The sequence below is a fragment of the Zonotrichia albicollis genome, chromosome 19, assembly GCF_047830755.1.
Source record: "Zonotrichia albicollis isolate bZonAlb1 chromosome 19, bZonAlb1.hap1, whole genome shotgun sequence".
Taxonomy (NCBI): domain Eukaryota; kingdom Metazoa; phylum Chordata; class Aves; order Passeriformes; family Passerellidae; genus Zonotrichia; species Zonotrichia albicollis.
In genome coordinates this window covers 6,448,112-6,470,454 of record NC_133837.1, presented here as the reverse complement: position 1 = coordinate 6,470,454, position 22,343 = coordinate 6,448,112, and the positions used below count along the sequence as shown (strand labels likewise).

Genomic DNA, 22,343 nt, shown 5'->3' with positions numbered 1-22,343 from the left:
TAATAATAGAAACAAACTTGTCTAATTAGATCAAAAATTAAAACTTGGATGAACTCTATTTTTGCATAGAAACAGATACTCAAAACACTGAAAAGACTATTTTTGATGCAGAGTTTGTTGGAAGGGATGGGTGTAATACAGGCCAGAAAGATTTTTATCAAAGTATTTGAAATGTTATGAGAAAAGCAACAGTGAAAAACTTTTCACTTCAGTTTGAAAGCTCTAAGGAAATACTCAGTGAATATAAAACCTCTGTGTGGCTTGGAGGAAATGGAACCAGTGTGCAGTTGCTTGTGCTGCCACACCTTACACAAAGGGGAGCTGGAGGAAGCTGTTTGTGCTCTGAATAATCTGATTTTCATTGTGTGAAAGAAGCTGGTTACATGAGCTGGGCTTTGCAGATGCTGAATCAAAGGCTCAGCTTGGTGGTGTTTATCTTGCGGGCACAAGTCAGAAATCCCAGTCACGAGTCAGAGTCCCATTGGGAGGGAATGGCGCAGCTGAAGGGCACAGAGGTGGGGGATTTGCTGGGCTGAGGATCTGGAAATGAACCTGATTGCATCGTGGCAATTTTCACATTTGTCTGTAAAACAAACTTCTTAAATGATGATAAAAGTGGCTTTGTGTGGTGGTGGTTCTGCAAATGAGAAGAAAGCAGCTCTTAGGGCAGAGGGGAGTGCAAACACAGCACTTCCTACAGCAGTGAACTTTGTTAATGAGCTTGCAGCTATTTTCCTGTTGTGTTGCAGGGTTACATTTCCAAAGATTGTGCTCCAAATTATGGCTAAATTCAATGTAACCCATTGATTTTTCTCACTGCAATACCAGTAATTCCTAAATAACAACTTTATTTGATGAGGATTTTCACCTACTTTTTTTTCAGTTCCAAAAGGCTCAAAGCGCTGTGAGACGTGAAATACAGTAAGTACAGAACCAGTGTGATGAGTTAAAATTGAGAGAAGGAAATTGGAGCATGCAGTGGAATTATCTGTGTGGCTAGATGAAAAAAAGAGGGAATTTTGGCTAAGACTTGAAGTCAAACTCTAGAAATGACAAACAGTGATGTATAATCAGAAAAGAGCTGTTAGGATCCGATTTAATGGCACTGCTGTCTGCCTTCACCTCTCCTCGTGTGTGGACAGATAATTGATCAAACCTGTTCAATTTTCTCTTCAAGTGGGAGGAGTTGGGATTTGAACCAGTTGTTCTTCAGGGAATTACAGTCCTTTAGCTGAGCACCTGGATTCAACATTTGCTTTAGTTTGCTTAAATTACCAACAGCATTTATGAAATTATCAGTCTGCTCAGAAATGAATATAAAAATGTGAAACTCTGTCCTCTGCTTCTAATTTAAATTTCAAGCTGCCAGGAAAGAGATGACTGCACTTCCTACGTGGCTGCAATTGAGAAACAGGTTTTCAGAAAAACAAATTTGAAATTCTCCTTTTTAATCTCTCACCTTTTGAAAGCTCGTTGTATTCTGTATCTGTTCGGCTTCACTGTGACTCTAAATAAAGAAACTGTGTCCATCTTGTGCTGTTATAGAATAGCTTGAGATATAAAATAAAGATAATTTTTCCCTTTTACCTTTTATGCAGAATTTTGTAAAGTGTCTTTGAAAGTTAGAAAAACTTAGGATATGCAAGAGAAGGCTAATGAGGTTTTGATTAATGAATACTAGAAAGAGTTCTATTTTTAAATAAAACCATCCTTGCACACCGGATAGACCTACATCTGACATGACTTTTGCATGTTTTTATCTCTATGAACTCTTCTAATTAATGTTCAGTGTAAAAGAATTTTAGGTTAACCTTCTGAAAATATCTTTGTTTTATTCAGCTGTAATGTGAGGGTTAAGTTAGGATGAAACTGAAGTTTTCCACAGTAATTTGTTGTTGTCATTGAGGAAACATTTCCTAGTTCAGAGACATTCTGGTTTATTCTTCTGGGATAAGCAAATAACATTTTCTTTTTCTCCATGCTTATTATTTTGATTGTATTTAATCATATTCTAAATTGTGATGTTTCATTGCCAGCAGTCCCCCAGCAAGATCTTCTCATGGTGTTTTTGTTCCCACATCAAAAGTATTCACAATTGCACATGCAGAGCTCTGCCCTGGCTGCTCAGTCTCTGAGCAGTTTAAAGCCCTGCAAACACAGACACCTGGAAGATTTATGAATGTTTAGGGTGGAAAATAAACCAAGGGGGTTTCCCACCTGTTCTTGAACAGAACTTATCAGAAATTAGTGTTCAGAAACACTAAAAACCTGTGGTGTTAGTTCTGAGTGGACAAACACATCCTCAGTGGGAAGCACCTGAAAAATCAGGAAGAGAAATGGAGAGTTACACCATGATGGGAGTGCAGTAATTGGTATAAAACACTTGGTATAAAACAGTTTATACTTTGCATAAATTATTAAGCCCTGTGATACCCTGAAGGTTTTTCATAGACTGCAGATTTCAGGTGGAGCAAACAGCAGAGTTCTGTCCAGTCACACTCCTGGGGTTCTTCTCAGCTTTTTCCTTCTCTAATCAGAGATTTGTGAACATTCAGTGTTCTATGAAATTGCATTAATGTGTGTCTGTGCATACATGTGATCCTGCTGATATTCTCTGATACATATTGGAAGCTTTCTGATCACCTACTGGCATAATAATATTAAAATTCATATTTAACCCCTACAGCTACAGAAGAGTATTAGATTTGGAGATATTGCTTACATGGGTGGACAGTGCTTCAGTGACCAAATTAAAATCAGGTGTCTGCACTGTTCTGCCATGAACAAAATAAATCAGAATGAAGGGGATTTTGCTTATTTTATATTAATTGAAAATAATGAGGGGTATTATGGGTTATGGGACTGTTGGCAGGATAGTCTGGTGTTACTCAAGTTCCACTTTTCATTTGGTGAAGTAACTTTTAGTTGAAATTTTGCATTCTAGATGTCTGCCTGTGGAAAATTTCCTTTGAAAATTTCAACCAAAATTATTCCAATATTCCCAAAAAGGAGGTTATTGTAAAGATAGTCCTCAGTGTTTCCTAGAGACCTTTAAAGTCTGTAACTATTTAACGTTTGAACAGAGCAACTGTACCATATTACCTTATGAACCTAGAAGGGGGCTAGTAAGGACTGTGTAGATAATTCCTGGAGTTGCCATGTCCTGAATGTTTATTTTGTGATACTGTTTTGTTGCCACGTGGGTGTACAGAGTTTAACCTAGGGGATTTGTGTAATTCTTCTTTAGATCATTGGTTGCCAAGTGAGAAGAGAGCCACTGGACTCCACTGAGCGATACACTCGCTGGATCAACAACCTCAGCCAGGAACAGCTCCTTACACAGGTATCTCTGCTTCAGCTGGCTCTGAAATTACAGAAAAACAGCATAACAGCTTTATTTGGATGGACTTTTTTCAGCCCATCACTTGATAGTTTATTAAGGTGATCAGATTTAAACATAGTTTGTTCAAGAGAAGCCAAGATTGTGGTGCAGGTGATCATTACAGAGCAATGACCTCACCCTGAGCGAGAATGAAGCTTTCAGGTTTGGAGTGAGCCTCACGTCTCACTGCCTGTGTTACTACATATGCTTTCATGTTCTAAAATTATGGTTTTCTTTTCAAAAAGTGGATTTCGATACAAAAGGGGGGAAAAAATCTTTCTTGAGAATAGTCCTTCTCCCACCCAAAGTACTGACCACTCCTGTATCTGTTTAAGTCTTGCTTGGGATGATTTTAAAGCAGCAGTTCTTCAGGCATTAAACATTGGGCTCATTATACATTGTTTGTAAGTGAGATGCATCTTGTGCAACTGAAGATGACAGTTTTTGGCATAAAGAACAGTTGTTTCATTAGGCAGGAGGCCAATGCTGAACTAAAATAGAGACTAAAAGAGACTTTGGCAAAAACAAGTTAAGCTGTGGAAGAAATCAATCCAGCTTGTGGAGGAATGTTGTACAGAATATAAGAAATCTAATGGATGGTTTGCAGAAAACATCCCAGCAGGCTGTGAGATCCAAGTATTTGGGCTCGGGTTTTGGGATGCTGTGTTAGACAGACATTTGGTTTTGATTTCCTTGAATTTAAGTGGTTGAAAAGATTAACATATCCTTATTTGTTAGACTTCATTATAAACTCCATTATGCCTTAACTCCAAAAAAACACTGGCAGGCCCCACTATGGTCATTGTAACACAAGGAGTAATCTGCAGACCTTGTTTAAAGTCAGTGGTATTACAGCTCCCTGTAATTCACCAAAGCAGGGTAATTACAGAAAAAGTTACCCAAGGAATATTTGGATTTGCCTGTGAGTGTGGCATTAGAAAAAATACAGATTTAAACCAGTGTATTTATCTGACAGCATCTGGATTATTGCTCTGGTGAAAAGAAAGAAAAGCTTGAGGATGTAAAAGCTTGTCCTACACAATCTGAAGTGTTTCAGCTAAATGGCCACTTAATCTTTGATTAATTAAGTGGAAAATTAAAACAAATATTCTGATTTTGAGATTATGCAAAAAAAAAAACCAAACCAAAACCCTTGTTTTAAATAAGATGGGAATCAATGTGTTCTGTAAGAGATTATTTAATATTGTGTTTCCAACAGTAGGATGCAAATATGATGACCTAGGAAGTCCCTTGCAATCTTACATGATACTAATATTTCTTAAAACCTTAATAAATGCATTATTTTTCCATATAATTTAGAATCATACAATTTACAGGTAGATTAGCAGTTTTGGTTTAAACATTGTGTTTGGAACCAGCAGAACTTGTGGTATTTAATGAGTTTAACAAGATGAGCTTTATAGATTCACACTATTTGTGTGTTCCTCATTATTTTTATCGTACTACCTGTTCCCCACTAAGCTGAATGCAGAAACAGAAGTTCCTCAAAGACAGTAGATTTCTGAGAATTCCATGAATGTCTGAAGTTTTGGAGAAATTGTGCTGCACCAGCTCCAGCTCACATATTGTTAAGCACCACAGGCTCCCCTTGAGGGAGATTTTAGGTGCCCAATTGTCAAACCTCAGCTGTGACACGAGCCTGGGGCACCTTGGCTTTCCCAGCTTTGGAGCTAAAAGAGCTGCTTGGTTTCTGTGAGCACGTGGCACTTCTGCTTTTGTAGTCTTCAAATTAGCAGTTCGCATAGGGGCATAATTATTTTGCTTTTTCTTACTTAAAACAGTGTGGGACAGAGGAAGAATTGGGAGTAAAAGCCATTTCAGCTGTACTCTAATAATTTAATCAGGATATGAATCAATTAGAATCAATTATCTAAGGTCCCACTCATCTATCCATATCATATGCTTTATTTTGTGTTTTTTTAGACTCTCTTCAGTGCATAAACCCCAAAAAATCTATAATGATGGACCTGTGCTAATGGATTTGCAGAATCTCTGAGAGGAGCAGTCCTTCAGGGAATTGAGGAAAATTTGCTTTAATTTACAGCACATTATAAATTAAATAAATCTGCAGCAGATTCCTGTAGTGAAAGCACGTTTAGCTTTTTTTTAGCTGCCTCTGTACTCAGTGCCCAGCTCTTTCCAGTCACTTCTGCTGTGTTTCCACACCATGCACATGAAGATTATTTGTGCTGGGAATGGGGAAACCAAGGGACCAATTCCAAAAGAAAAAAACAGCCAATTGTCAAGATCATGTTGTTTATCAAAATGTTTATGTTATTGATCAAATAATTTCCTGTGGCCCTGGATTGCTCTGCTGGGCAGTGCCCAGAGCCAGGTTTGGGAGCTGTGGTTGGACACAGATGTTTTGGGAAGTGCCTTCAGACACCTCTGTGCTGGATGCTGGTTTGTTTTTTGTTTCCTTGAGTCAATACCAGATTTTTGGATCAAATGCCCATCCCCAGTTCCTCATGCTGAGAAGATCTTTCAATACAAAATGCTGCCAGCATTTTAACTTTTCCCCTAGCCCTGGCCTCTTGATGCTTACTCATCCATTAAATGTTTCTCTAAACAATTATACTGTAACATTCCAAAGATATTTTATGGTATGCGTGAAATTTCAGAGAGTGCGGTGGGAGTGAGAGAGTACAAAGAGAGCATGATGATGAAAAAGCTACTTTTTCAAAGATCAATATTTGCTTCTGCAGTGTTACCCTCTGCATAAATGGCAGGTGAGCAAACCACACTTTTATGGGTATACTGATATAAACCCTAAATACATGTGTTCTGAAGACTTGCTCTTTCTGGCCAAGAGTAAAAAAAAACAAATAAAAAAGGATAATTGTAACTGTTCAGTAAGTGCAGATCACAGTGACAGGTACAGGAAGAAAATGAGCAAACAAATTAAGAGAACTGGCTGTTTTGATGTTGAAGTAAGTGGAAAAAAATGTAGATTAAAACAAATCCAGTGGGATATCTGAGTCCAAATTGTGCTTGTAAATGTGCCTGAGGTTTGATCGTGCAGCCCTTCTTTTACACTGGAAATGTTTACTGGGCTGTGTAAGTGAAAAGTTCTGGATGGTTTTAAGGTTGGATTAATTGCACAAATATTTATGAGGACTGTAAGTAAAAGAGCTGAGTTCATGACCACATCTGTTCACTCACTGCTTTGGGTTAGTTTAGTCTTTCAGCCTGTGAAGTATTCTGTGCAGCCTGAAGCACAATCCCACCTCACCTACCATTTTTTCCTCCTCAAAGACAAGACATTTCCACCCCTTCACGTGGTTTTTGATTTAGGAAGCAGGCAGCAAACTCAGAGTGACTCCTGAGGAGCCTCGTGCCAAAAGGAAGGGCCTGTGGGTGATAAGGCTGGACTGGAGATAAGTAGCTCATGTAGATAAATAACTGTCTGAAATAGCCTCAGTGATTCTGGGTGACAGTGTCTGTATGACTTCCTGATGCATGCTGGGTTTTGCAGGTTATCTTGGGGCTCTTGGTGTTGGATAAATCTGGAAATTGTCACAGGTGATTTGTGGTTCCCAGCAATAATCTCTGCCAACCACCTGAAAGAAGAGCAATAATTTATATTTCATAGCACACGTCTCTGTGCTCTAAAAGATGCCTGTTACATTTCACTGACAGCTTTAAAAACTGCTTTTCTACTTACTAAGTCGTGCTTTATTTGAGTTTAATTAATATTTGATAAAGATTCATGCTACAAATCAGCATTTACTACAGATGCTTAATTTGGCAGTAATTCCAGCATTGTGGTGGAGTCAGAGTGTTCAGCTTTTTTTAAAGGCAAGAAGGACCTGACAGTATGGCTGACCTTTTCTTTCCATCAATTCAGTGCACTCAATATTCCATTTTCATCGTGTGGCTCAATCAGGAACTTCTCAGTGGTGGGAGTAGATTGCAAGTAGGATGAATTTTCCAGGTGGACCAAGGATTGAATATCTCTGGCTTACAGCAGCTGTTTTTTTGTCTACCTACAGACAGAAAATTCCACTTTATTAGTGCTTGGGTTGGCTGTCCATGTGTCACAACTGAAATAATAATCAAGGCAGCAATCTGACAGTGGATGTATGCAATGCCTGTTGTCTGGTTATGTTAGTAAAGGCAAAAACTGGCCAGAGGGAAAGGCTTTCTTACTTAAGAATGAATAAAACATGAAAAGGCTGATTGAAATCCCCTCCACCCTCCCCCTCCCTCCCTCCCCCCATCTTTGCCACTATTAATGGCTCACTTGTGTTTGTTGTCTTTCAATAAAAAGATACTCAACACTTCCTTGGGATTTTTTTTGATCACTGTTTCCTCTTCCTTGACCCATATTATTTAAAAATGTGGCATTAATAGTGAAACCCTGATGTTTTTCTGCTGAGTGAAAAAGCCAAAGTTGCTGGTTATTACAGCAGATTCCAGCAGTAATCTGGAATGGGTATTTCTATGGGATTGAGCCTGTACCATATTAAAAAAAAAAACCCAACTGGCTTCTTCCTTTTGTGGTTGGTTGATCCTTGTTCTCGTCTGGAGGAGAATGAACCAAAGTTTCACAAGCTTGACAGTGTTTATATTTACATGTGAAAATACATGTCAAAGGGTTCATGGAATTCTAGAAAGTTTAATGAGAAGTGGCTTAGCCACATCTGTGAACTCAAAGCACAATTAGAACTTCCCAGTGAGGCTTTATGAAAAGGCAGCTCAGGGTCACATATTTTGAACTTAGAAACAGGTTTGCTGGAATTCAGAAATGTATACAGCTTGTGCTTTGTGTGTGTGCAGTTTTGCATGAGTTTAAAGGTGTCCCATAGGGGAAGGAGTGTTAAATAATTCGTATTTTTCCTCTTCATATCTTGCCTGATAATTTGCATGATTAAACAAGGCTGGAATGTGGCTCATAATACATGATAATGTTAAAATGGAGCAGAAATATTGTAATTTAGTATAAAAGGGACTTGTGATTACAATAAGTTTGAATTTATTCCAAAATGTTCTTGATGAATGCAGCATTACAGCATGACGGATTCTTGTATGGCAGAAAAAGCCTGATATGACTTTGATGGACATAGAAATGAAACCGGTAGGAAACCGCTATTTCTGCGTGAGCTATAAGCTGCTTCAGCTGATGATATTTTCTTGTATTTTAGTAATTAAATTTTAATAATTTAATTAATTTTAGTAATTAATTATACCAATAAGGATTTGCATCCTAAATGCCATTTTAATAGACATTTGATGTAGGAGATGGACAGGTAATGCCACGTCTAAAGGGAAATTGTCCAGGACTGAATTTTCAGAAATGCATAATTTGCCTTCCAAGTTACTATTGCCATTTATGTCTCCTCAATACTCTTAAATATTACTTTGAAAAATCGGGCAAGATGTTAAAATAAATTGAAGACAATTTGTTCATTTAGAGCTGCAGTTAAGGACATGGATGGAGCTAACTAATAATTTCCAGTTTCTGAGTGCTCCACTTAGCTCTTGTTTGATCTGCCATATTTATCCTGTTGATGTCCTTATGCTGACTTCCAAATAAACAACCCTTAAGCTTCACTTTCACTTCAATATCACTGCCTTTTGTAGTTTAAGGAACTTTTTCCTCTTTTTGAGGGACAAAATCCAGTCTTTATTTTAAAGTAATAGATAGGATATTGAAGTAACCCTAACTTTTTTTTTCCTTTCAGAACAAAAAGCCCACTCCAAACAGACATTTCCAACTCAGTGATGTTTATTTTTCAGTTGGTTATCCATATGTGAGAGCACAGAGTTGATACACCCTTCACTTCTGTAATTTGCTTTCTTTGAATTTGAAAATCAAAGTGCTGATTCCAAAAAAGAAGAGAAATATTTTTAATGTGGCTTCTACTGTAATAAAAATGTATGGATTTCAAATATATTTTATATGCAATGCAACTCCCTCTTGTAGCCTTATACATAGGAAAAAAGATTTCTCTTTGGTAACTGCACACTGAACAGCTTTTCACTGTTTTAAAAATTGTGTATGAGCAGGAGTTAAGCCCGTTCTATTTGATCTGTCACACTCAAGATTTTGTTCCTTAATACTTTTTTATACTGACTTCACCCTGCCCTGTTTGACATTTGTCTCCATGGTAGTTGTTGCTTTTCTGATTTTTTAACTGCTTAAGGAAGCTGAGTTTTAAAATATTTACATCCACCATATCCTCTCACAAGTATTAACAATATATGTTATACTGTTGGGTTTGAATTTATATTTTTCCTTTCTGTGTTGTAAAAAAGCCAGAGTCATTGTCCAATCTGACAGCTTTGGAGTTTAAGAATCCAGATTTAATGAGTAATTCAGTTTTTATGCATTTTTTTCCTTAGTACAAGTGTGACAAACAGGACATGGGATTTTTATTCTGTTTTTACAGTCTTGGCCAAATGGACTGTGATTAGAATTTCTTGAGCTGAAATCATGCAAATAAATTACAGTGAGCTTTTCAGTGCATTAGCTTGGATCAATGTAGCTGTGAGCAGCGTGTCCTTTTTCATAAAAAATGGATATTTTCACTTATGGCAATTTCATCATCCTAAACGTGAGCAGCATTTCCAGTTCCACTGATGCCTTAAAGAACCTCAAAATGAAACAGCAAATATCAGTATAGGAGGTAGAATAAAGGCTGGTCTTTACTGAGGCCTCCAAGGGGCAGGTATGGAAAATGCCGACCCCTGCATGGAGTGAATACAGTTGGAGAAATTCAGCAAATCAGCATAACTGACAGAAATCCCCAATTGGAGACATAAGTGTGAGGTGATTTAACCCTTTTCTGACTCCTCTCCACTTTAGATAGGAGCTAAACTCTATTTATGAAAATGTGTCCCCAAGAGCTGCCTCCAGCCTTGGCTCAAGAGAGGAAAGGGGCCTTGGACCCCCAGCTTGGAGCCTCTGGAATGGATTTTGTCTTTCTGCCTGTCAGGGTAAGGAACAGTATTGGGGCTAGCTGCAATAACAAACTACAGAGCTGCAAATATATATACAAAAATATAGAAAATATATAAAAGCAAATGCTGCAGGTAAGCAGAGTAGGAGGATTTAGGAGTTGCTGCAAACTGCTTTGATTTCTTCAGAGCTACTGAAACAGAAAAAGCAGATGTTACTAGGCTTCTTTTTATTAGACTAATTAGGTACCATTCATTTATGGTGTTGAGTTTACTGGAGTGGATCTGAATCATGCCTGCCAACATAAAAGATAGGTGTTCAGAAAGTTTGTATAGTAAAAGGAATTATTATTTTCAGGTGTATAATTCAGAGAATGCCAAGAGGTCTGTATTTATTTTGGATAATTCTTTGCATACCTATGCTGTAATAATGTCAGAATGAAATAAATATAATCAGGAATATATGATTCTCAGGGTTATGATTATTTTATGAAGTAGAAAAGACAAATGGCAGAAACTGCTTGCTGTCTAGTGAATAGTTCAAACTGTACTTAAAATAATACTTTAAAATTTATAATGTTGGAGAATTTATCTAGACAAAAGACAAAATAAGTGTGTTGTCAGTAATGCAGCTTAAGCTTGCTTTTTTCCCTTTTTTTCCCTTTTTTTCCCTTTTTTTCCCTTTTTTTCCCTTTTTTTAGGGAGGGTGTTGGTTATTGGACATTTTTTGATTTTTCTACATCAGGTTGCACATATTATACAAATGCTTCTGCCTCTGGTTTGATTTGTCTCATCTAGTGTACCCGTTTTTAAGCTCCTTTGCCATGTTATGTGGAAAAAGCTAAAAAACCATGGTCCAAGTTTGTGTTTACTATCACCTAATAGTTTCAGTGACAATTGAAATTTATTTTGAGCATGCATCCCAGACTTTTATTTTTCTGAAACCCCCTGGTTTTTCACTGTAATTCTGGGGACTTTGGGACTGTATGGGCAGATCTTATACTCTGTATTTTCTTTGGTGGGTTTTGTTGTTACGTTTCATTTTTGCCATGTTCTTCCACTGCAGCTTTTGGAATTGATTGTTCTGGCTGTTGCAGCACTCAACAGCTTTCACTTTCTCACTTCATTCTTGGTTTCATCTCTTCCCCCATATAATTTTGTCTTCCCCTGATGCTTCACAAAAGAGCCACAAGTTGACCACATCCTTAATTGTCCATTCATTTTGCAAGGAGCAGATTGCTTAGTAGTTTTTAATGAAGAAATTGAAATGTAACCACCCATAAGAAAGTAGCAGAGGAATAGTCATCTTAATATTCAGACTATAAAATACTGGAGAAAACAGTTCTGTGTTGATGAAATCCTCTCTCTCCATCAAGCCTCAGAGGAAGGAGGTAAATTGGTCACCAGGTTGGCAATTGAAAAGGGTTTTAATGTTTCTGAGAGAAGCCAGACTGTCCATGTGCTCACACACTTTTACACACTTCACTTGGAGCACTGCCAGGCCAGCAAGGGGATACCGAGCCCAGGCTGGTATGAACTGTCTCAGCATTTACAGCTGGGAAATCTCAGCTCTGTTATCACAGGAGCCAGGAGGAGAGATAAAGGAGTCATTTTAGTGTAGACACTAAAAGAGGCATGTTTAGCATTATGTTCTCGGTGTTCTGTTCCTTCTGTGCATTTCCTGAGTATTTCAGCTGAAGGAGAAAAGATTTTTTATTTCCTAGTGTTGTCCTTAATGCAGCCAACAGTCAACCTCTGCTTTGTGCAGGAGTCAGTTGAGAAAACCTTATCACGTTGTGTTCCGGCCTGGAAAAGTGTCTGAGAATTACACTGGCAAGGATTGCCTGCCCTTGTGATTTGTTCTTTAATTATTTCTCCTTCCATTCTTCTGCTTCTCCTGCTCATGGAGAGGCCCATTGCTAATGAGGGCTGCAGACAGGCTGATGTGCATCTCCCTTTTTCCTTTCTGCTCTCCCTTTTTAGCCAGGCCTAGTGACCATCTAAAATTGTAGCATGGCCATGGCCCTGGAGTTTTAGCCATAGTATGTGATTGTGAAATGAGAATAAATTAGAAACTGCTACATTCAAATGTTTGACGCTCTTAGAAGCCCTGATGGCTCACTTAAAAGAGCAGGAAAGTGGAGGTTTCAAATGGCAGTGCTGCTGAGCTGTCCTCAAATGTGTTTCTTCTCTGAACTGAAACTCAAGTCATGCTGAATGTGTCCATTGGCACATCTGCATCCTCACTTTTTTAGGGCTGGGATATTTGAGGTTTGTTGTACTTGGCATGAATCAAGCAGTCAGAGGGATCACGGCTACCTCTCATGGAGCTTGCTGCCTCCACCAGTGGGCTGGTGCTCCATTTCTCTCCAATATTTGAAAATAATGTTTCATCTCAACTGCCATTTATTTGGCCACCTGACTTTAGAAAGGAATAACCAACACCATCAGCTTTTCCTGCTCACCCCGAATTCCATTTTAGTGGCATCTTTCAGAAGAATGCAAATCTTAACCTAGGAGCCAAACTTCAAAAAGAAACAAAAAAGAAAAACACAAACCCTTTGGAGTCAGTAGGAGAGATTTTTTTTTTGTGTGTCATACAATTATTCATAGCTGTGCAGAGCAGATGTTGACAATTAGGAGAGAACAGAGGCTGGTCTGTGGTCTGTGGTTCACGTGGGTAGATGAAGGCTCGAGGCTGCGGCGATTTCCTGTCAGCGCGAGCAGGTCCTGGGGGCTGCAGCCCAGTCCAAGTGTACAAAGTCACTTTTGTTGGCCTTGGTTCTGTCCCTGGGCTGAAAGAATAATGGTGCTCGAAGGCTCAGTGTTCTGCTCTGAGAGATCTATGTCCATTGATACAAAATGACGGGTTGAAAACTTTTTATGGATTTTGTTTCTTCACTAGATGTTTGCCTCCTCCTTTCAGAAAGCACAGAACAGCTGACCCTTTCATTTACTGCAGTAATTGCCACTGTGTCATGTCACATTTTAATCCTTTTAGCTTGAACCATATTTAAAGCACAGTCCCTCCCAAATTTGAATGTATTTTTACACAGTAACTTACATGGAAGCAATTTCCTGCAAATGAAACTTGATGAAGTGTTATCCTTTTGCCTTCAGAGCCATTTTCTGTAAAATTCTGATGGTTGCAGGTGATCTGGGGTACCTCTGCTGTTGTCAGCACTGCTTGGCATGCTTATGTAAATAGGAATTTCCCAGTAGTTAAAGGAATTTTTACTGTAGCTCATTTTGTCTCTGTACTGAATGGGCTTGTTGAATTAATGATGCTGTTGATGCCATATTCAATGAATTTCCATTTTCCTCTTTGCTGCTAGAGCTGTATAAATAATCATATATTAGTGGTGGAAAATTAGAAACATTTTTGTCTGCAAAGTACTTCTGATCTTCTAGTTTGGCAGGTGCAGGCAGTGATGGAGAAATCATCCCTGGTCCTTTGGGAGGCCATGGTCAGAGGAGAACGAACAGAACCAGCTTAGTGGAAGGAGAGGAAACTTTGTGGACCTGGTTGCTATTCAGGATCAGAGAGATGGTTTGTAAAATTTGAAAGAAACAAACAAAAACAAATTTCTGGTGCTCTGCCATATATTAAATTCACTCTTTCATGGCTTTTATAGCCATGGAATGTGAGCACGTTAATGTCAAGTTGCAGTGATTGGGTCTGTCATCCTGCTGCTCTGTACAATGCAGGATGCCATTGAACACAAATAGAGCATTGATAAAATGACAAAAGCAAAGCATAAAAATATTTCTTAAATGGCTGCAACAGTATCTGTAGTAAATACATGTTTTGTTATTCAGGAACAAGAAATTATTTTCTGTCTGACAGGACAGCATGCATTTCACTGCTGCCTGAGAACTGGGTCCCTGTGATAAGAATCTCACTCAAAGCTTGGGTTGCTGGGCTTCTTTTTTTTTTTTTTTCATCAAGTAGGTAACGTGAATAATTTTAGAATAAAGAGGAAGGAAGAAATTACATGCCTCAGTAGCAAGCATGTGTTCTCTGATACTTTAGTTTCAAGTTCTGTATTGAAGAGAGGTGAAGTCCAAAATCTCCTTTTATAGCAGGATACCAGGTGCAAGCAGCCAGACATAGAACTCAATTCAACCTTCTCTCCAGTGAAAATTATAACACAGCTTCAGCCTTGATGGCAAACTGCCACTGCTGTGGCAGGGCTTGTGCTGATTTGATAGGAATAATGCATAAACAATGCTCACAGATATAAATTTTTAGTGTGAAAGATGCCAATGCATCCAGGATGGAAGTTCTGGTGAAGAAGAACTCCTGGAGCAGCCCCAGCCAGTACACCCTGAGCCTTCTAAAGGCAGGACAATTAAGGATTGCTAATTAACAGTTGCTGTAAAAACCTAAAGCTGCCTGTGTCAGACCAAGTACCCAGAATGGGTCATGCCAAAGAATTTATTTACCTGAAAACTGTCCATTGTTTCAGTCTGATCGTGGATCAATAGGCAAATATTTGCTGGCCAGGTCAGAATCTTTCCAAAATTACACAGAATTCCAAGCTAAAGAGTTGTTTTGCAGGAAGGCAGCCTGATGTTGTGTCCCCTCCCTGTGACACTGGATTTATTGTTGCTGTCTGTAGAACTTCAGATGAACAGCCTGAAGTGGAATCTTTTCTCAGTTCTGACCTCTTACCAGAGAGCTCCATAAACACAACTAATACATTTTACAAGGAAATAAACTTCTTTCTGAAACCAAGCTGTGAAGCTGTTGCTTCACATTTTCTGAAAGTTGTTTGAGTTTCCATTTGGGATTTGATATATTTGGTTAATTTTTTTTCCTGGCAACTTTGGGGATTGTAGAATGTAGAAGTGTCACCAGCATCAGCAAACCAAAAATTTTACTGTCTGTTTTTAATGATAATATAAATAACAGGTTTTGGCTTTTTTAACTTCTGTCAAACCCTTTAAAAAAAAATCTTATTTGGACTCAAATCTGTGACTATCCATAACCATGTGTGAGCAACTGGCAAAGAGAAGTAACTTTTTTACCTTTTACAAAAACCAGAGCCTTATTCAGGCATGGCTTTCAGAATTACCTTTTAAAATGTGTTTTAACTCTGCCTGTCTGAATTTGACCTGCTTTGCCAAGGAATTGTCTTGCCATGCCCTCCTGGGCAGATGTGTGTTTGTACTGGCATTAAGTGCTGTTAAATATTTGCTGTTATTTCAGGGCTTCTCATTGTCAGGAATTTACCAATAATGAGGGCTCTGGATTTCATGTGTCCATATAGGCTGTGTATGCAAATCTTGTGCCATTTATAGTGATTTATAGTGATTTACTCACCAGCTGGTTTAACTTTGGGCATCTTTTGACCACAACTCTACATTTGTTGCTGTTAATGAATTTTTAAATGTTGCATTTAGGAAAAGTGCTTCTTCTTAATGTTTTTGGGCAATGTCACAAGGCTGGCACAAATTCATTTCAAACACACTCCTCATAAATGTGCTTTTATTAGCATGAAAATTTAATGCATTTTTTTGGTTTTGAAGAGAAAATAGGTAAATGTTGCTTTCGTATTTTCTATTTGTAGTTTATCTTGACAACTACTCCTATGCTCTGCTGTTATTCTTTCCTCCTTTACCGGGTTTCAAGTCTCCAAATTTGATCTTTTAAGTGTTGGTTTTTATGGAAATTTGTATGTACACAGCTGCTAGAAAATAAGAGAGCAGTGCCTGTGAAAAATGACTGATTACCAAATAAGCTTCCCAAAGTGAAGTCTGGAAAAACAGGACTTTCCAAGCAGGCTAGAGGTTTATTGGAAAGGAAGAAAGCAAGACCATTTGAGTACTTTGCACAGCTGTTTTAACAGAGTTATTTCATCCCTGTGATTCTGTAGAATAATTTGATGCCAAAAGTAACACATAACTTTTTAAAATTTGTTTTGAATCAGTGGCATATATAAAATTAGTTTCATGTGGTCAAAAACTTCTGCATTTTGGAACAAAATGACCAAAATTTCAGCTCATCTTGCACTGGTAAAATGCTGCAGCTCAGTGACAGCTACATTTTCTGAATAATGCAGTAAACATGAGACTTTCCTGATCATAAGTAGGAGGAACAGACACACTTTGCCCTTTCTAACTGCCAGGTTGGGGTTTTTTAAATATTTTCACTAACAATGAGCATAACAAAAATCTTGCTTTTAATTGAAGGGTGATGCTTTTAGATTCTTTCACAAATTAAATACCTGCACTAAGCTAAAATGCCATTTCTTGGGTGTAGATAAGCAGATCCTGCTTTCATATATCCACGCCTGTAGGTGCCTAGTTCTTGATTTCCACCATCAGAGATGTGTAAGGAATATTTAAGAACATCCAGGCTGCAGTGGAGGGGATGAGAGTTCTCCATCCATGTGTTGGGAGATGTGTAATGACAAAGAGAACACATTCTCTAGGTAGGAGTGCAGCAGATGCCAAACATCTGTGAATCATCAGTTCTGGAAGAAATAAGAACCTTTAAGCCTGAATTGAAGAAAGATTTGTTTGTTTGTTTGTCTTAGCCAAAACTGACTGGTTTAACCCTTTCTCTCCACTGCTAATTGCAATTATCTACCCTTAGGTTAATAAAGAAGGTTATCTTACCCTTAGGTTAATAAAGAATTCTTCTGGCTGCCTGTCCCTCTCAAAACCCTTCAAAATATATCTCATTAGAAGTCAGTAAAAACAAAGTGTCAGTTTAGAAGTCAGATCTTGTTTTGGCTTTGTTAATGTCCCTTGACATTAAGTGCCTGTAAGTGCCTGACCTTCACACCCAGCAACATAAACAGCTCCAGGAGCAGCAGGAATTCCCTGCTGGTGCCTGTCCAGTGCCACGGGGCTGCGGGTCCTGCCGCTCTTCAGCCCCATCATTTCTGTGTTTTCTTGCTGCCTCTTTGCCACTCTCAGTCCATTTCATGATTTTTCCTCCTTTGGCAGATGATTTTTTGTATCCCCTGTGCTCATCCACTTCTCTCCATCAGCCACACTCCCTCCCAGCATTCTGTGTTCCATCAATAAAGGCATATTTTGGAATGCAGTTAAACAACAAAATGCCTCTTTTTCCTTGGCCTTTGATTGTTTTCCACCAGAAATGAATCGTTTTAAACCTAAATACTTCCCCAAGCATGAATGGCTTTCCCTCTCTCATCCTGACAGCTTCTTTATGCTGTTGCAAGGTCCAGCAGTCTTTTTGCTGAACTCAGCATGGAATTTCTGAGCCCTGATGCACAAGTGCTCTCCAGACACACACACAGAGCATTCCTGGGTGCTTGCTGTGAACCTTTGGAGCATATCCCAAATTTAATGGAATGGTTTGCTCTGTCCAACAGAGAGTGAGGCTGCCAGAGGCCAGGAATGGGATAAGAAATGTGGTGGGTGTGGGTTGGTTTTCAGAGGCTCCATAGGAAAAAAAAGGATTGGGAAGCTCACTGGAGTCATGAAAGTTGTCCTGAGAGATATTGGAGGGAAGAGACTGAAGCAAGAGGAGTTCAAAATTAACAATACTGTTTTGGCTACCTTGGAAATGGAAATTGTCAAATCTTTTCCAGTCTCTTGATGAGAGAAATGGATTTGTAAAGAATTCTTAAAACTTAACAGGAAGTTCACATAGTTTTGTTCATCTGTATGCAAACACTGATTGATACAAGGTGTACTGGTTTAGGAAGGCCATGGAATAGAGATGACATTGTTGAGAGAGAGATTGAAGCAGAAACAAATTTTGATAAGTTTCAAAATATAACCTTAAAAAGGAACAGATATTTTAGAGAATTAGAACTAGCAAAGATGTATTATAACAAGACTACTTGAGGAAAAACTATAGAAGATTAATGTTAGAGGCAATAACAGCATTGTGTGGCAAAAGCTAGTAGGATAAAAAACATTTCTAAAGTATTGTAACCAAGGAAAACATGAATATTCTCATGGAATAGCATTAAGTTTTACATCTCTCATGTCTTACTACTCATCAAGAATAATAATGGAATAAAATCTTTTAAAACCCATCTCTGTAAAAACTAGGAAAACCGACATCTTAAATTGCTTTTAGTGAATTTGGTGAGCCATTAAAAGAGCAATATTAGCACTCAGACATTGGTTGTAATGGTAAAACACCACTGATGAAAATGTTATGATTTATTGATGAAAAATGCAGGTTAAGGTTGGAACTAACAAACTATGTAACCATTTCTGGGTTATTTTCCTGCTCTGACACTCAAACTTTTTTTTCTGTCCCTTGGGAGCTGAGGCATGAAAACGGAATGAGTGTGTTTGGGTGGGAGCTGCTCACATGTGTGGATCAAAGGGATGGCTCTGAAAGCCTCACTCACCCACTGGCACTGAGGCACTCTGTCTCCAAAGGCAGCTTGGAATTCTGTGTTTGCAGTGTTGTTATGAAATTATTACCGACACTAAACAAAGAAATATTTTTTTTTCAATTTTGTAAAAACTATGAATCGAAGTTTTCTGAGGTTCAGTGGTATTTTTCAGGAATGCAAATGTATCAAAATAAGATTATTCAGTGCTTTGCCTACTTTTTCAGCCTTTTCCAGGTCCAGATTAATGTTTTTTCTGTCCTTATTGCAGAATCAGTCTGACTAATATCATAAAAGAACTGGAGTTTTTTGTATTTTCAGGCATGCAATTTACTAGCTGGTATATTTACGCAGAACACATAAGATTATTATTAGAAGCCAATAGATTCAGGGTTTATTTGACTTTTTTCTTTTTTGCTGGCAAGACAGTTGTAGCAATATTAACAAGTATTTTATTATATTATTTATAATATTAACAAGTATTATGTATGCTAGAGATTTCAGGAAGTGCTGTCTTAGTGGATGCTGATTTATTCTTGATTTGAACAGATTGTACTGTAAGGTAAGGATTTGAAATTGATTCTCGTGTGTCTCTTCCAACTCTGGATATTCTCTGCTTCATTTAAAGAGAGATGGACTTGCTTTGTTTGCATTTCCTTGATCCACTGCAGGATTGGGTCTCAAGCAGTTCCTTTTGTGCATCAGAATCAAAGGAAATGCATAATGCTACTCAGATGCAGCAATTGTAAACAGTTGTTTGAGAGAATTTGAGAGAAGCCATGCTACACTTTAAGGTGGTCATTACATGACAGCAGCTGGAAATGCTTATTTTCCTGGTGTTGTGCTCTGAAATAATCAAAGTATTACTTTTGGAGTTATTTAATGAGATGAAAACCCTACAAAAACCCATCAGTGTTGTGGAAGTAGATGCCCTTGAGGTTGTGCTGCAAAGAGTTATGTGCTTCAAAAGTGGGAGTCCAACAAATCCATCATAGAGCAGGGAACATTAAAAACTACTTTTCTTGCTAGAAAAGCAAAGTAGCCCCATCACCTACTCTGTTGTTCCTTTCCACTCCAGCCTGTGCTGTGGAGAACAAGTCCTGTTGCACTTTGCTCAGCTGGATCCCACACTCAGCAGAGGTTTTAGAAGGTTTTTCATCAAGGCACACACTAAAGCCAACCCTTTTTGCTTACAGCTTAGAGTCCTAGCTTCATGGAAGTCAGGGTCTGTTTTTTCACACTCTCTGGGCACTCTGATCTTCTTTCCAGCCTTCTCATCACATGTAGTGAGAGGTTACCATTGCACTTGTCTGAAGAGGAAAAAAAGATAAAGAAAAATATTATTCTGATTTGTATAGAGCCAAGATCGTTTCTGTTGATTGCTTGGGGTCTTTAGAGAACCTTCCACAGTTCAGGGTATTTCTGGGTCAGTGATTTTTCTATTTGGATGGTGGAAAGTGGATAGACATATGCTCCAGTGCTTTTATATTGTGTTTGCTTCTGCTTCCTCCTAGGCCTTTGAGAAAGAAGCTGAGGGATATTTGGAGAGAAGGCTGAAAATCTTCTGTGGAGTTGACATAGTTAGGCACACACTAATAAGGACTGATGATAGAAAACTCCCTGAAAGCAAATGAAAATGATGTTTATAGAAGCCCACAATGTGTATTTCCCGAAGAATTGAGTGAGAGGCTGAGTGCAAGAAGATGAGGTAGCTACAGGGAAATGGGCTTCTCCTTTTGTCACTGTGCTTTTCTGTCATGTATTCTTTGAGCCATAATGAGATGAGATTTATGTATTTCTCTGTCTTGTTAAGAAATTATGGATAAATTCCAGCTTATTCTGTGTGTGTTGTGTCTGCTTTTTGAAGATTCGGTTAAAATGTGCCATTTCTAGGAGTCTAATTGAAGCAGATACCTTGGTGAGAGCAGTTGCCACAGTACCCTGAGAAGTCTGTAGTGTTCCCCCTCTGTTCTTTCCCCCATGACACCCTGCAAATTCTTTCCTTTGTTCTTATATTTTGTTTTAATTTTAATAATATAATATAATATAATATAATATAATATAATATAATATAATATAATATAATATAATATAATATAATATATATTATATATATGTTAGATATTATAAATATTATATAAGAAAAATTTAATTTTTCTCAAATTTTTGTATATGGCATAAAGAGGAGGGACTAACATGTGATCAATCTGTCAACAGTTTTAATAATATATAAATATTCACCCTGTGTCTCTAGATCCTTGTTCTTTGGTTTTCGTACGTAAATCCCTGCATGGCAGTGTCACAGAAGTGTTAGCAAACCTCAGCTACATTCCACTGGGGGGTTGATTTATGTTTCACATCATGGCCAAAGTAAAGAATGAACTGAAAGCAGAATCCAGTGCCATCTACACTTTGGATGTGGTTTTTGGATTGTAGATCTGTGTTGCCAAAAAAAAACCAACCAAACCCACCCCAACAAACCAACTAAAAAAGAAATCTTGTGATAAATTAAAACCCACACTCCTAATTCACTCACTATTGTGTGGTTATACAGGAGCTGGCTGGACACTGACAGTGTGAAAAGCCAAAAAGAACTTTTCCTTGTGAGATCTTTCCAAATGTTTCCCTCAGCTGCTGCTGTAACAATAAATAAACACAGGGCAATAAAAAACAAGGATAAAATGATGGAGCCTAAATCCCTTAATTACAAGGTTTCTATAATAGGTAAGACTATTCAGAAGAAAAGGATTGTGAAAAAAAATCCTCTTTTTTTTAGTGAAGGTGCTTCATTCTATATATAGTACAACCAGTTTTGGAAAGAATGAAAAGTAATCTCACCCTGAGAAATGTATGTGATAAATCTTCAGAAAATAGTAAGCCACTGTACATAGGAAAAGTACAGTCTGTGCTTCCAGGACATTTCCCAAGATAAATTTCCCTCATGAATGAGGTCCTTAGTTGTTGAAAGGAATCTAAAACAGAAGACACATCAGGTCTTCCAAGCTGAAAACTCCATCAAGGAGTTCATTATTATGCACATAAGATCAGCTCTAAGGTTTAGTCCATGTGTCAGCATTTTTTGTGTAGTAATGTTTGTCCTGACTTTGGTCAGCTGCATAAACTTAAAACCAATCTATAGATGTGGTGAATTTGAATACCAGAAGGAAGTGGGGTTTTTTTTCTGGTAAAGCAAGTGGTCAATCTTATTGTTCTGTGTCTCAATAAAAAAGAATAAACCCAAAGATATGAAGGAGATTATCAGTGGTAAATGTTGGCCACCTTTTGGCCATGGCAATAATTATGAAGCAGATTAAGAATTTGTTTCTGGCATCTGACCAGGATTCAGGATTGCAGCATTTCCCAATTTCTATTTCTCACTAAGCAGAGTAGTCCTGTCTCCTTGATTTCAGGGGAAATGAAGGCCATGATGAGATCTGCAGCAAAAGCAAAATTGGGTTAGAATGATAACCTCCACTTTACTCACTTGGAGTGTTTTATATGTGGGATTAAAAATAAAATATGATCAGTCTGGTCTGGGCTGAGGTAATACATAATTTCCAGATTGGCCTGACTTGACTTTGAGCACCAGTATGCAGCTGTGGTTGGGAATGTGCAGTAACAACCATGTGATCAGTAATCATTTGCTGTTTACAGACGATCCAAGTGCAGCTTTGATATCCAGGATTTTTTCATGTTATTATGTAGAACTG

At 38.1% G+C, this 22,343-nt stretch overlaps 1 protein-coding gene across 6 annotated transcripts in view; it reads left to right on the top strand.

Moving 5' to 3' along the window:
* B3GNTL1 (UDP-GlcNAc:betaGal beta-1,3-N-acetylglucosaminyltransferase like 1) overlaps positions 1 to 22,343 on the top strand; it is a 105,882-nt gene that overhangs the window by 26,875 nt on the left and 56,664 nt on the right. For 5 of the 6 annotated variants that reach the window (XM_026797678.2, XM_005494481.4, XM_074555259.1 and 2 more), the window contains one exon: positions 3,248 to 3,343. In XM_026797678.2, the coding sequence (XP_026653479.2) occupies positions 3,248 to 3,343 (96 nt within the window). Of the gene's footprint in view, positions 1 to 902; positions 922 to 3,247; positions 3,344 to 22,343 lie in introns of those variants that run through there. The other variant, XM_074555260.1, reaches the window with a different exon arrangement.